Here is a 16116-nt window from a genome sequence, read left to right on the forward strand (position 1 = left end):
GAATGTCAGAAACCGGATCGGCATTCCTTGTCTTTGACCCCTTTCTACTGCCCCTAACTACATTAACCCAGCTACTTACCTGATCCTGCTCACCCATGTCTTCACCCTCCAGTTGTAACCCACTAACTGCATGCTCTGTGAGCAGCAAGCTCCGCTCAAAATTGTCTATCCTCCTCAGTGTTGCATTCTGCTCCTCCAGATCTCTAATACGAGCTTCCAGGTGAACAACATGCTCACATCTGCCACAGAGATATTCACCCTGGAACTCCGGCTCCAGTCGTGCATACATATGGCAAACTGTGCACCGAAGAAAACCTCCAATCTTGCTATCCATTATCCAAGTTACAAAAAAACAGCGAACAGGTGTTAATCAAAAAGAAAAAGAAGTAGAAGAGCACTTACTGGGACTTTAACTCCTCTTTTGAACTCCGGTTTTTGGAACTCCACTTGATATACAAACCACTTGTTGTTTCAAGCCACAGAGGTTGTTAATATGCGGCTGGTGACTTTAATAAACCTATCCTGTATAGCCATGATATCGCTTGATCTTCCCTTCCTGTGGTGAACCTCCATGAGGGGTGTCATGAAGATGAAACCAAGTTCTTGTTTTTTCCAATTTTCCTGATTTGACTAACCTGAAAAGTTTAGATCTTGTGGTTCAATCAAAATTAATGATGATAATTTTAATGCCGCTTCAAAAACATGGTCTATATCCAAAGTGCTCATTTCAATAACCCTAAATCGGACATGTTACACAATAAGAAAAAAAAAGGGTGACCATAAACAATGTTGCTTTATATGATTACTTATAGCAGCAATTGTTTTTTCCTTATCTGAAGCTGGCCACACGCGAGTGAAACGTTGACCAATCCCCAACTCCATTGAAATAAACACGCACGTTTGTCTGAGCTTGCATGTTTATGGTGGAGTTAGCAGAAATACTTGTAGGTTAAACAAGCGTTCAGCCAAAAGGTATCTCGTGTATGTCCGGCTCATCAAAATCATAGCCGATAAATCTGTTTTGGACTCTAACGGAGTTGCACAGTGTTTCCACCATGTAACAAAGGGACAACTAAAGCAGCTCTACATTGCGAGGACCTAATGTAATCACTCCCCATATATCCGCTTCCCTATTAGTGTGACATAGGGATATATGATAATTAGGGGCACTGCAGGCGCACCTGAATTTTCAGGTTTTGGAGTTAGACTTTGCAGAAGAACTTTTAAGGAAAATCTCCATGTCATTCATGACTCTTCCCCCTTTTTTCTTTCTGTGTTTGTAACTATTCTGGAATCTTAATTTTGCCTTTTTTTTTCCTTTTGTATTTAAAGAATTCCTCCATGTAAAGGAATTTGTGAGGAAACACAGAAGGCACTAGAACAGTCACTTCTCGATTGCACTTTTCGTTTGCAAGGCAGGAATAATCGCACGTGGGTTGCAGAGCTGGTATTTGCAAACTGCCCTCTAAACAGTACTTTGTCTAGGGAGCAAGGTTGGTGTTATTTTTTGCAGTATTTGTAGATAGTTATTGTGTAAGAATTAAGAAATCGTAAACTTTAATATTTTTTATTTTTAGGTCCAACACGACACGTGTACCTGACCTATGAAAATCCGCTTTCTGAACCAGTAGGTGGCCGCAAAGTGGTGGAAATGTTCCTAAATGATTGGAATAGTATTGCTCGATTATATGAGTGTGTGCTTGAGTTTTCCCGGTGTTTACAAGGTAATCTCTACTTCTCAATATTGTATCTGAGCAGTGTTTAACTTTACTATAAATTACAATTTCTTTTTTTTTTTTTCTTTTCGTCTATTTAAGACATTCCACCTCACTTAAACCTTTTTTCTGAGGTCCGACTATACAATTATCGCAAACTTATCCTGTGTTACGGGCAAACAAAGGGCAGCTCGGTATGTGAAAAGCACTTTTTATAAATGTCAAATTTTACATACGTTATTCATTAAACCGTTCTCCTACATGTTTTGAACTATAATTTGTTTTCATCCATCTTGCAGATAAGCATTCAGTGGAATTCTGTTCACCATAAATTTCACATATCACTTGGGACAACTGGACCTAATTCGGGTTGCAGTAACTGTCACAATATCATCCTTCACCAGCTTCAGGAAATGTTCAACAAAGTACCAAATGTAGTGCAATTGTTACAGGTATATGTCGTTTTTTGTTTTATTTTCCTTTTTGTTTTGTTTTTTTTTCGGGTTGGTTTATTAGATCCTGAAAAGTTGCTTGAAACAGAGCAGTTAAGAAAACCGTTCAAGGTCATTGGACTAGAGATGTATAGTCTACTTGTTTTAATCATAAGGTACCACCACATCTTAATGTCTAAAAACTAAGAACCAATGAACTTATACACTTACCATGTTTCTTCACAGAAGTGTAATGCGAAAAAGACACCTCTTATCCTTTTAGTGAAACTGCTCCCAGACTAGGGGGGGGGGGGGGATGTAGGAGTTTCACTCTTGGAACCATGCTTCGTTTTGGTTTAGAGCGTACCTACTGTTTAGGGCAGCTAGATATAACTTTTACCTTTCCTCCGCTGGTTTCTGTAAATGCACATTTTCTCTCTATACTTGATGAGCGGGCAGCTCTTCCTGGTGTGATGTAAGAGCTGTGCTGTGTGCGCTGAGCCAATCAGATGTCTCCGCCCAACTTACAAAATGAACGCAAACACAATTAATGTGGCCATACTCATCCAATATTTGGCAGCCGAACCCGCCGATTTTGTCGGGTCCAGCCAACCATCTAATGCGTATTGGGGTTTCTCAACTCTACCGTGACGGCAGATGTTGGGGGAAAGAAGGGTTGGGCATATTGCCTTTAAACATGCCCGATCCTATTATTTGTAAGGAGATAAGCTTGTGCTAGAGGAGTTGGTCATCGGCTTTCTCCCTATTGGGAACGCATGCACACTCAGGAGGATTAGCTGTCTGTCAAATAAGCGTTTGGCCAACAGCTATCTAACGGTTTGGTGCAGATTTTACAGTACAGTTCTAGTGAATGGAGTTTTACAGAACCTTATTCACATGTGGCAGAAAAATTCTCAGTGGCTTTTAGGGCATGCTGCGTATATATTGCCAATTTTTTTTAACTCCCTTGTACCAAAGATATTCCTCCACTTCTAAACAGGGCCTTAGGGAGAGAAGCTATATAGGTAACCCTATTTTTTACATGGGTGTGTATCGCATTATTGTATTAAAACTTGTGGGGTTAAAATATTTTGGATGGTTCTTCTTTTAGTAAGATCACTGCAATATTGCATCTTATGTTGCAAGAGGTAAACATCAATGGATATTAACCACTTGTCATATTTCCTTTTTTTTTTCCTGCAAAGGTATTGTTTGATACTCAAGCTCCTTTAAATGCCATCAACAAGCTTCCAACAGTGCCAATGCTAGGACTCACACAGCGGATAAATACTGGATATCAGTGCTTTTCTATACTTCCTCAGTCTCCTACGCATATTCGGTTGGCCTTCAGAAACATGTATTGTATAGACATTTATTGTAGGAGCAGGGGAGTAGTGGCAATACGTGATGGCGCCTACAGTCTCTTTGACAACAGCAAAATTGTTGAAGGTTTTTATCCTGCCCCAGGGCTGAAGGTTTGTACAATCTGTGTATTTTATTCTGAGTTCCTTCTACTAATTATTAAGTCTTCTCAATGTAGTCTTGGATAAGCTCTGGTTATCCAGCTGTTAGAGCTCTGTTATTCCAAGGGAGTCATTGTAATATGAAGGAGTGGTTATGTAGAGTTAAGAGACCACATATTATCGTTTATTATGCTAGTATGATATACTGAACATCAATGGGCATCTCTATTGTGAACTGGAAAGATATCGGCAAGTTATTTTCTTAATGCTCCACTCTAGTTAATTCACGCAAAGCAAAAGTTGTAATAGTACATAAGTGCATGTTGCCTAATGCTGGAAAGTAGGAATAAGCTACTTATTTGCTCAGCATGCTTTTTATATTTATATGTGGTGATGTCAGCATAAGATGCATACAGTAGAGTTCCTTTAATCCAGGATCAATAGTGAAATCCTACACTTGTTGAATTGTAAAAGAACCTGCATGGCAAGATGGGTAAGTGCACATTTCAGAGGGTGTACATTATGAAGAGTTACAGATCAGGCAGTTTGTGGCTGGCAAGACATGATGGGAATTGGAGACTTTTGTTTTGAAGTGTAACCGTCGTTTCATTCCCCCCCCCCCTAATAAATCAATAGTATAAGCGAATGTAAGAAACTGTAATATATCTTATTAGTTAGTTGCCCCCCCCCCCCACCCTTCTCCTCTTAATAGTTAAAATCAATCTGTAGCAGTACAAAACGTTTGTGACGCCCTGGCCTTATGGTTCACTCACTCTGAATTTACTGGTAAAATCCGTGAGGCATTGATTAAGACAGCTCACTGAGAGATCAGGTTACAGCTGCACGTAGAAGTCTATGGGGAGAAGAGGGGGAGCAGGAGGAAGAGAAGGTAGCTGCTGGAAAGAGAAACAGACAGATATTTTACTAGAATACAGCACTGGGCGGTGACAGTGAAACACCTACTGGAAGCTGCATTGAGGACATTGCACAGCAGTTAAAAGCAGTCTAAGGGTATGTTCACACCGCTTATTTTCAGCCATTTTTCGGCCGTAAACGCCCCCAAAAAAGTTTGAAAATGGAAGCTGAGCGCCTCCAAACGTATGCCCATTGATTTTAATGGGAAAACAGTGTTTCGTTCTGATAGGGCGTTTTTTTACGTGGCTGTTTGAAAAAACGGTGCGTAAAGAAAACACCCCGTGAAAAGAAGTGCACGTCACTTCTTGGGCCGTTTTTGGAGCAGTTTTTCATTGTGTCAATAGAAAAACAGCTCCAAAAACGGCTGCAAAAAATGCATCAAGAAACGTTTGTTGCTCAAAAAAACAGCTGAAAATCAGAGGCTGTTTTCCCTTGAAAATAGCTACGCATTTTACAGCCGTTTTTCGTTTAGCATGTGAATGTACCCTAACACTTACTAGAACTCTAACTCCTCTGCTTCGCTCCAGCAGCTCCCTCTCCCTCCCCCTCTCCATAGACATCAAGCATGAGTAGCTGTATGGGGAATTCTCTTCATGTCTACTTTACTGAATACGGATTGTAGCAGTGAATTGAGCGAATGGTGAGTGGAGAGGTTGCCGGATTTGTGGAGAAAATAATTTTTTTCCTCACGTTAGATATTTTACAGTTTCTTATATTCACCTATACTATTGATTGTTGGATATTAAAGCCGAACGCTTTTATTTGTTTGTGTGTTCTGTTTGTTATGTAAAATTACTTTTTCCCTCATTCAGACTTTCTTAAACATGTTTGTGGACAGCAATCAGGATGCAAGGCGACGATCAGTTAATGAAGATGACAATCCACCATCACCTATTGGGGGTGATATGATGGACTCTATAATATCCCAATTTCAGCCTCAGGCACAGCAGGTAATAAAAAGTAAAAAAAACAAAACAACTTTGACACTATGCGACTGAAAGCTGCATTGTTTTTAGGGCATTGATCCTTAGCTGCTTTATTTTCAAAGGGTTACACGTATGTGATATGTCCTGACTAAACTTCTGCATCAATAAAACTTTGGCCACGGATTTCACTGATTGCGTTGAAATCCGCTGTAACAATTCACAACCGAGAGGGCGTGCTGCAATCCACTGCGGATTAGTTTCCGCTGTTAATGAAGGAGGTTTGTTAAAACCCCATTAATTGGTTCTTTTTTTTACTGTACTTTGTTGCAGAATTTTGGTGCAAATTAAATTTCCAAAATCTCAACAAATACGCTCTGTGTGAACATAGGGGGCGATTCATATGCTAGTCAAGCAGAAGTAAGATGCGACAAAGTAGTCAGGATGCGCACACATCTTAATAACTGTGTTGCATCGCCGGCTGTCCGTGCGCCACTGAATGAAATATACGCCAGCCAGAAGCTAGTGTGGATTTCAGCTGTAATTTACGCCAGTTTCTGATATGAGTTATAGTAAATAATGTGGGCGGTGGTTGGCCTGTTAAGCACCGGGTCACTTTTCCGACCCTGTTTTTGCGACTTTTGTGCCGTTTGCGACTTTTGTATTGCAGATAACTGGCATATAAAAGTTGTTAAACTCCCCCCCGTAGCCTTAAGCAATTTTCTATATAGAGGCAAAAAAAGTTTACTACAAAGTGGAGTTACGCTATATCTCACAGTGAGAAGTTTGACTTCAGCTCTTTGTATTTCTTATTGACAGTTTGCAAAGCAGTCTGGAACATCAGGTGCTTATCCTCTTACTTCTCCACCGTCTTCATACCATAACACTGTTACTCCTTCCCCGGTAATGATGCACGCACAGTCGCCAGGTGGGATTTACTTTTACTATTGTTTTTGTACCACGTTTTTATTTATTTTATATCGGCATCTAGGAAGGTGACAGTTTTGCAATGTGGTTAATGTTAGACATTTTTTTCTCTAAATGATATGCTTCAGTTCTGGTTTTGGTTTAAAAACAAAACACCTCAACAAACTGCACGTGTGTGCACTTTCTTTACAGCATCTAGGAAACATGGCCTACAGACAGTGTGTTAAGTCTTATTAAGATTACACAGTAACCTCACAATAGCTTTCTTACGGTCAGTTTACACTGAGTTTTTTGCCGCAGAAACCGCGTAAAAAAACAGCCGAAAATGCATCCCATTGATTTAGGGTAGGTTCACACAGCGTTTTTTGCAGGCAGAAAATCTGCCTCAAAATTCCATTTAAAATTTTGAGGCAGATTTTGCTCTGCCGGCACGCCGATTTTCGCTGCGTTTTTGCGCCCGCGGCCAAAAAACGCCGTGAATTACGCTTTCTCTGCCTGGAGGTCAGAGACGTAAACGCCCGAAGATAGGGCATGTCACTTATTTTTCCCGTGAGACGGCTTGAAATCTATGGGAGGCATTTTCGGCCGTTTTTTTAATGCGTTTTCCGCATCAAAAAAGGTGTCAAAATAACTGTGTGAACTGGCCCTTAAAACGGAGGGGAAAAAAACCTAACATGCTTAGGGTCAGTTAACACTGAGTTCTTTTACACTTTTTTTGATGCGGAAACCGCGTCGGAAAATGCGCCAAAAAACGGCGGAAAATGCCTCCCATTGATTTCAGTGGGAGGCGGAGGCGTTTTTTTCCTGCGAGTGGAAAAAAGGGACATGCCCTTTCTTCTGGCATTTTAAGTCTCTAACCTCCCATTGACCTCAATGGGAGGCAGAGAAAGCGTATTTCGCGTCATTTTTTGGCGATGGCGCTCAATCGCCGTGTAGGCAGAGCAACATCTGCCTCAAAATGGAATTTTGAGGCAGATTTTCTGCCTGCAAAAAAACTCTGTGTGAACCCAGCCTTCCGTTTGGAAGTTTGAGGCAGATTTTCCTCTCCTTGGATGCCGAATTTCGCAGCGTTTTTCGCCCGCAGCCATTGAGTTCCGTGGGCATAAAACTCAGCGAAATACGCTTTCTCTGCCTCCCAATGGGAGGTCAGAGGCGTAAACGCCCGAAGATAGGGCATGTCCCTTCTTTCTCCCATTGAAATCAGTGGGAGGTATTTTCGGGCCGTTTTTGACGAGTTTTGCATCGCGGTTTCCACGTAAAAAAACTCTGTGTGAACATACCCTAAATGTGCATTGAGTTTTTATGTAACACTAGTTAGCATAATATATACAATTTTGCTATGTATTTAAGGGTATGTGCACACACACTAATTACGTCCGTGATTGACGGACGTATTTCGGCCGCAAGTCCCGGACCGAACACAGTGCAAGGAGCCGGGCTCCTAGCATCATACTTATGTACGACGCTAGGAGTCCCTGCCTTGCTGCAGGACAACTGTCCCGTAGTATAATCATGTTTACAGTACGGGACAGTTGTCCTGCAGCGAGGCAGGGACTTCTAGCGTCGTACATAACTATGATGCTAGGAGCCCGGCTCCCTGCACTGTGTTCGGTCCGGGACTTGCGGGACTTGCGGCCGAAATACGTCCGTCAATTACGGACGTAATTAGTGTGTGTGCACATACCCTAAAGGTGCAAGTCGTGCCCAATTATTACCAAGAGAACAGTACATATGGAAATTGCTGCGTGATTTTGACTAATTTGCCTTTTAACCATGGCGCAATGACATCCAGTAAATAATAGGATGTCCTAATAAACCTGTAGCGGAGACTGGATACCATATGCAGATTAAGCTGCTAATAACCGACATGATGTCCTTGAATGGGAAAAACCTTTAAGACCAGACATAAAGTATATAGGTGTGAAGGGTCTGCAATTTTTGAAATACTGCTTAACGTGTCCTCATGATAACCTTTGTTTGACACAAAAAGACATTGAGAGTGTTTCCATGAAATGCTCAGTTTCAGCGTTACATTCCCCGTCTTTCCTCAATAGGGAACTTACAAAGCTCTCCTAGCGGTGCACTTAGAGCACCTTCTCCTGCATCGTTTGGTCCCACACAGTCTCCTTCCTCCCTTGGAATTACAATGGTTCCAACGCCTAATTTTGCAAGTCCTCATGGTGAGTATGTGATCTAGAACTTTATCATTGTTTTTTTTTTAATATTTCATTTAAATTATTGCGGTGACTACTTTTGAGCATTTTGAAATTTGAATGAAAACGATTGGGTTTTCTTTTTTTATACTCAACTGTTTGCGTAATGAACATTGATAAAATTAGAAGGTCTAAATTACATTTGAATTTCTACGTAGACTGCATATTTTTCTCATGAATGCTTTGCAGTGTTCAGTGACCATGATGACATACTGTATTTCTCGGACTATAAGACGCACCCAGGTTTTAGACAACAGAAAATAGGAAAAAATTGCATATTTTACTACTTTTACAAAGAAAAAAGGATTATATTTTTTAATCGTTTGAGCGGTGGAAGGGCTTATTTTTTTGTGGGACGAGCTGTAGTTTTTATTAGTACCATTTTTTGGTACATACGATTTTTTTTAAATCACTTTTTGTTTAATTATTTTTAGCGCTATGGTGACAAAAAAACATTAGTGGGGTTTAAAAAAAAAATAAATATATATTTTACGCCGTTCACCGTACCAGTCAAATAATGCTATATTGTAATAGTTTCTGACTTTTAGAGACGCAGCGATTTTTTTTTTATTTTTTTTATTTTTTATTTTTTTTATTTATTTATTTTTTTTTTTACATTGTGCTTTGGGAAAAATGGGAAAAGGGTTTTATTTTTGTAACTTTTTTAATATTTATTTTTTTTCACTCCAGAAGATTTATCTAACTTTTTATTTTTATTTTACACGTTTTATTAGTTCCCCTAGGGATCATAAGATCGCTGGTACAATACACTGCTATACATGGATGAGTTACGGAAACGGCAGAACTCGCTGATCTACGCTGTTTCCGTAACTCACATAGTAGTGAATGGCAGTTACAGAAGCAGCGTAGCATGCTACGCTGTTTCCGTAACTACTATTCAGTTCTATGAGAGTTACGGAAACCGTAACTAGACCATGTACGCAGTTTTCGTAGCTACCAACTTTCGGAAACAGTGTAGCTCACAGTGGGACCCGCATCTATCTGACATTTATGACATATCCTGTGGATGTCATAAATGTCCTTCATGGAATGACCCCTATAAATACCGCTGTTGCTATTGACCGCGGCATTTAACTAGTTAAACTGCCAGGAACAGCGCCATCGCTGTTCCTGGCCGTTAGAGCAGCATGTCAGCTGTAAAACACAGCTGACACCTTCAGTGTATGGAGCATGCTCAGCGCGTGAGTCCGCTCCAAACATCATCCCCCTCCCCACTCCATGATGTGTTGGCACATCATGGGTCAGGAAGGGGTTAAGTAAGAGGCGGTCAGGGGGCCTGGCGCTGCCGGATCCCTTGACTGCCGATTATAAGACGCAGGGACTTTTTAGCAAGATTTAATCTTGCTAAAAACTGCGTCTTATAGTCCGCAAAATACGGTACATTTTAAGTGGGATTTATGCCAAGATAGAAGTAATTATTTAAATCCAGCAATAACTTAAAAAAATAAGCCAGTGGTCAGGGCCAGTTTTCTTACCCCTTATTACTGTCCTAATGGCATATTTAAACATTCAAGGAAAAATTATTCTTGGCTAAATGACCCTTTGTTTAGGCCAGGATCACACACCGTTTTGATGCAGTTTGTGGGACAGTTTATTTTGATCCAAACACAGAAGAGGACGCAAAAGAGGGGATGCATTCGTCTTTTTTTGTTTTCCTTTCGAATCCACTTTTGGCTTTGGCTCAAAAAAACGGAGCCAAAAGCTACACCTAAACGGTGTGTGTGATCCTGGCCTTATCCTATTTTTCAAGAGGCTGTTTGGCTTTGTACGCCCCCAGTTTATCAGAAAGGAACCTTAACAACTAGCTGATCATGGGGAGTCCTGATCAGCTATTATTTCTTAGGGAAGCAGTCAGTGGATACATAGTACATTTGAATCAAGGGGGGGGGGGGGGTGTCTGAGGAATGTTTGGACATGTTGGGTTTTTTAGAGTGAGTTTCTCTTTGTAGCTGTGGCTGATACACCGGGTTAATCCCGAAAGGGGGCACCCACCCTCTTACAGTCATTCGGTGTAAATGAGATTAGGAATAGGGATTGTGTGTTACTCTTTTAAAGGAAACTACACTCCAAGGTACTGAAAAAAATTTCTATTTTTTTTCTTGCAATTTGGCAGCAGATTAGACTGCTGCACTAGATTGAGAGTTCAAGACCTAACTCACTTGAAAGCACTAGTTTCACCCACGGGCTACCCACTAATCGCTGGTCGTGCACATGGCCGTGTGCATTAATTTCTATGACCCTGAACCGCAGAACACGGCCGTAATAAGAAATGTCCGTTCTTTTTGCAGTCCAGGCACCTGGGCCATGCACAGACTGTGGAAAGCACGGTCGTGTGAATGGGGACGCAATTCACCCGCAGATTTGCGGGTTAATTGCGGCCATAAAAATATGTTCGTGTGCATGGGGCCTGTTTATTTCTTTCTTGCCTGTTCTCCTGTATTTCACTTTCATAAAACTTTTTGATATTTCAATTGCAGTTCATTAATTTTGTGCTGTACTTTTTTCTACCTAGTCGAGGAATAACATGGTAGACATATCTCAATGCATTGTTCCCTGTTAAAGGCTAGTTTGTCTGATATGTCTTTGCTTGCTCTGTGTCATATTTTCGGTACTAAGATGTGAATCTTAATCCATATATATCTACTGTCTGTGACATCTACCTTGTGACTACCAAGCGCTCATATCCTATTTAATTCAGATAACATGATATTGGTAAGGCTTTTTACATCGGCACATCTTCTATCAAGTTCCCTTTTAGGCTTTTCCAGGCCATAGTAATTAAACTATGGGGGGAGATTTATTAAGACTGGTGTTTCATACGCCAGTCTTAATAAGAAACAAGCTGGAATAAGATCCCTCAAAGTTATTAAGATGCGCACGCCCCTTCATAATTTTGTCGCATCTTCGGCTGTCCGTGCGCCACTAAATGAAATCTATGGCAGCAAGGAGCTAAACAAATGGCGAGAGCGTCGGAACCGGGCTAAAAGTCTAAAATTTTGCGACTTCACTACATTGGAAATCTGGTGTAGAAATGTTGTTAAATCCCCCCCCCCCCCCCTCCCCACATTTGTAAATTCTTCATCCTCCAATCAGAATTATTCTCCCAGTAATAAAAAACATACACAAAGTTCTGCAACCTTCTAATATACTTTGTGTAATAATTTCTGAGTCTGGAAACCTTTTCTAAGCATGATCTGCTCACACAGTTGCAGGGCTTGGTACAAAAGTCAGCTGGACATGGTCAGGACACATTTTTACTTTCTTACTATAAAATGAAATGGTTCCACTCACTGACAAAAGGCAAAGATCTTGGAAATGGCAAAGAAAATTGGCTATATGAACTGCATTAGATCTGTAGAAGTGCAAGGCAGGAAGCGGTAGCTGAGCGCGATTTATGTAAGAATTCACTCTTAAAAGGGATTACTCATCAGGGACATTTGTTATATCCACAGGATATGGCATAAATGTCAGATTGATGCAGGTCCCACCTCTGGAACCCGCACCTTTCTCTAGAATGGGGCCCCCTAAACCCGTTCCCGCTGCAGGTTTGTTTTAGCAATTTCCGAATATTTAATCAGCAGAACATCGTCACTCGCTGAGCTTTGCTGTATTCGTAACTCCCATAGAAGTGAATGGCAGTTACAGAAACAGCGAAGCTCGTATGCTACGCTGCTACCGTGATGGCCATTCACTTCTATGGGAGCTACGGAAACCTCGTAGCTCAGCGAGCTACGCGTGTTTTCTGATTTACACAGTCTGAAATTACGAAGTGGCAGCGGGAACGAGAAACGAAGAACGGGGTTTAGGGGGCCCAGTTCTAGAGATAGGTGGGACCCGCATCGATCTGACATTTATGGCGTATCTTGTGGATATGTCTCTATTGGAATACCCCTTTAATGTTTGATATTTCTTTTACACCCTTTTAAGAAGCACTGCTTGTTGGCTGACTGGTCAATATTCTAACCAGGGTGCATGTTACTGATATACGTAGACATGTGTGGTATGTATCAACATCTTACAGTTCTTCGCAGAGTACATTTTGTTTGCATAAGTGGTCTGTCTGATTTGTGCATTTTAGTCCAGAAAGTTGAATTTTCATTCATATTTTGATTATAATTACTTTGATACAAAGTTGCCTGAAGGTGTGTGTGTGTGTGTGTGTGTGTGTGTGTATAAATTAAGTTTTATTGTTATACACGTGTGCTATGTAGTCTCAAAAAAAATATAGATTTCGGTATCATAGTAGCTGTTTGCCTTGTTCAGTGTATATTTTGAAGACCTTTGTGGATGATGGCCAAATATTGCATGTCCTCTGTTTTTTAAGAGCACAAGTGCTTGTTATGAACGCCTGTGGTATTTGTAAATTTTGTGCAATTTGGTCTATTTTTACATTGTTTTTATGTGGAAACCTTGACTTGTATGTGATTTGTAGGGTTTTTTTTGTTTTTTTTTTGCGAATCCTGTTTTTTCCAAAGTGAAGGGTGGACATGACTGCCAAAAGCACGTCAAGACTATTGCAATCGTCAGGTTGTCTGCTTACAGGAAATATACACGGTCTGGCGGTATACCTTTTTAAGGCACAATATCCCTGTATTTTATAGGTTGCTACTTATTGTTAATTTCCAGCTTAAAAACCAGAGTTATGGTTTTTAATTCTGGTGATTTTCTAGAGATATGTGCATGTAGACATGGGCATAAGTGGTATGTATAAACGCTGCACATATTAAAATTGTATTTTTAGGATGAAAGATCCTTTTTTTTTCTTCTTGGGTCACACTTTTAGCCACAAATATCAGTTTCTATGCATTTTTTATGAGCAAATCAGATCATATATAGGTATGGTCGTTTAGTATGATTTCTTTTGTAATTTAGATTTTATTTTTACATGTCAAGTGTGAGAATTGTCCTAGCTACCAGAGGTGAAAAATGTCCAAAAACCCCTGGCAGCAAAAGGCTTAATCTAAGATGTTACCGTGTTTATCTAGGATTATCTTCAATTATGCTGCTTGTGACCAACACGATGATCTTTATACTTCAATATAACATCAATCTGTTAAAGGCTTCATAATTTTAGTTGTACCTTTGTTATATTTATTTGAAATAAATCTGCAGACCTATATTGTTTCCAAAATTCCAGCTTTATTAGTTTAATATCCCTTCAAATCTATAGTTGAAGAGGAAGTGATATGACCAAATCTCGTTTTGCAACCTGCACAGGTACGTTAGACCCTAGTTCTCCGTACACCATGATGTCACCCAGCCAACGTGCAGGGAATTGGCCAGGGTCTCCTCAAGTGTCTGGTCCTTCTCCAGCAGCTCGCATGCCTGGAATGTCACCAGCAAATCCATCTCTTCACTCTCCTGTCCCTGATGTGTCTCACTCCCCTCGAGCTGGAACAAGTATGTTGTGGTTCCAATCATGCTCTTATTTAGTGATTCTAGTTTATCGCTCTACTAGAGCTTTTGCATATTTACTTTGCATTTTTGTCAGCCAATGTCGAGGCATTAACAGCTGACCAGAAATGCATACATTACACCATAACATGTCAGGAGAGATCACATATTGAATAGAAATTCTACAATATCTGAAATCATTTTAGCCCATCCTGTCATGCAAAAAGTGCAAACAAATTTGTTCCCATTGGTCTGTTTCTTCTTGCCTTCGATATTATGCTGCTGTTCAGCTTGCTGTGTTGACCTGTGGCCACCATGTCACCACATCGTGTTGTAACCGTTCAGTTGATTGGTGCGACAACGCAACACATTTACTCTGGGCTACAATAAAATACATTGCCTTTGCTATCGTGCTGAATGTCATCGGGCAACATATTTGTTTAAAGGGGTGTTCCTAGAATAGATGTTTATCCACAAGATAGGTCATAAGTGTCTGATATCTGGGGGCACCACCACTGGGACCCCCACCAATCGCTAGAATGGGTGTTCCAAGCCCCCTGTTCCTTCTTAATGTGAGACAGGTGAACTTTGAATGGAGCAGCAGACGAGCATGGCTGACGGAGTCTGCCAAGTACAGTGCTCCATTGTTTTCCATCAGCCCCATAGACATTGAATGGAGCGTCGGGGACTCCTCTGCTCCATTCCAAGTTCTCCTCACTGCGATTTTGCAGTGAGGAGGAACCGGGGTTATGGAACCCCTATTCTAGTGATATGTAACTGATGGAGACATCCGAGTACAGGGCTCTGCTTTTTCAGGCAGCCCCATGGAATTTTTATGGAACAGCATTGGCATGTTTGTCCACCGCTCCATTCAAAGTTCTCCTTATTTTGCACTGAGGAGGGGCTATGAACACCTGTTCTAGGGATTGGTGGGGGTCCCAGCGATCAGACACATGACCGGTCTTGTGAATATGTGAAAAAATATCTATTGTGGGAATACCCTTTAACTCTCGCCTTAAAGAAACACTCCAGACAACTTTTGTTCTGGTTATTCCTAGTGCAGTGTCTGATGGGGCAGTGCATGACACAGGGAATCAAAAAACACCAAAGAAAATAACCCTGTGTCATGCACTGCCATCTCAGACAGTACATTCGGCATAACAGTATATCAGTTTTGTCCAGAGTGTTCCTGTGTGTTTTTTTTTTTTGTTTTTTTATCATTCTGGGTGAGCTCTATTTTTCCTCTCCAGTATTTGACAGATGAACTGGTTTAAGCACATGATATTGGGGAAGGTAATCTTATCTTTAGTCATGCTTTCTATTCTTGCATTAGGCTTACAAATAATGGCAAATAAATCATAATAAATCTGATTAGTTTCAATTTCTGTCAGCACCTTAAACAAAAAGTTACTAAATTCGTGTTTTTTTAAAATCCTCTTTTCTAGGCTCCCAATCTCTGCCAACGAATATGCCTCCACCTCGCAAGCTACCTCAACGACCTTGGGCTGCATCTATCCCTACAATCCTCACTCACAGTGCCTTGCACGTACTTCTACTACCATCTCCAACACCTGGGTTATTACCAACACTGGCAGGAAGCTATCTGTGTTCTCCACTTGAGAGGTTTCTAGGCTCTGTAAACATGAGGCGGCATCTTCAAAGGATAATCCAGCAGGAGACTGTACGTTCAATCCCGCATATTTTATCCTATCATTACTCATTCAAGTTCGCTATAAGTTATTGTATGGGAACCTCCTTTTTTTTTTTTTCTTTCTTAGATTAAAACTTTAAAATTGGTTTGGTTTTAAATGAAACAGTATCTTCATGTGAAGATATTAAGTGGGATGTGTCTAGTGTGTTTTTAATTTAAATGTTATTCCTTCTAGTTGCAACTAATAAACTCCAATGAGCCAGGAGTCATTATGTTCAAGACAGATGTTCTAAAGTGTCGAGTGGCTCTTAACCCCGCAACGAACCAGACTTTGCAGCTGAAAGTGACACCTGAAAATGCTGGGCAGTGGAAGCCAGAAGAACTGCAGGTCCTTGAAAAATTCTTTGAGACCAGGGTAAGTGTTACAGTACTTTCCAAATCCGGGATTTTAAGAGCATATAGA

At 40.7% G+C, this 16116-nt stretch overlaps 1 protein-coding gene across 2 annotated transcripts in view; it reads left to right on the forward strand.

The window, feature by feature from the left end:
* Window positions 1-16116, forward strand: part of MED14 (mediator complex subunit 14) — a 60394-nt gene that overhangs the window by 29253 nt on the left and 15025 nt on the right. Inside the window, exons 17-27 of one of the 2 annotated variants that reach the window (XM_075853943.1) lie at window positions 1333-1493; window positions 1578-1724; window positions 1818-1909; window positions 2015-2167; window positions 3352-3621; window positions 5337-5474; window positions 6267-6375; window positions 8429-8554; window positions 13826-14008; window positions 15448-15683; window positions 15889-16068. In XM_075853943.1, coding sequence (XP_075710058.1) covers window positions 1333-1493; window positions 1578-1724; window positions 1818-1909; window positions 2015-2167; window positions 3352-3621; window positions 5337-5474; window positions 6267-6375; window positions 8429-8554; window positions 13826-14008; window positions 15448-15683; window positions 15889-16068 — 1795 coding nt within the window. The remainder of the gene's footprint in view (window positions 1-1332; window positions 1494-1577; window positions 1725-1817; window positions 1910-2014; window positions 2168-3351; window positions 3622-5336; window positions 5475-6266; window positions 6376-8428; window positions 8555-13825; window positions 14009-15447; window positions 15684-15888; window positions 16069-16116) is intronic. The other variant, XM_075853944.1, reaches the window with a different exon arrangement.

The sequence above is a fragment of the Rhinoderma darwinii genome, chromosome 2 (assembly GCF_050947455.1).
Source record: "Rhinoderma darwinii isolate aRhiDar2 chromosome 2, aRhiDar2.hap1, whole genome shotgun sequence".
Classification (NCBI taxonomy): Eukaryota; Metazoa; Chordata; class Amphibia; order Anura; family Rhinodermatidae; genus Rhinoderma; species Rhinoderma darwinii.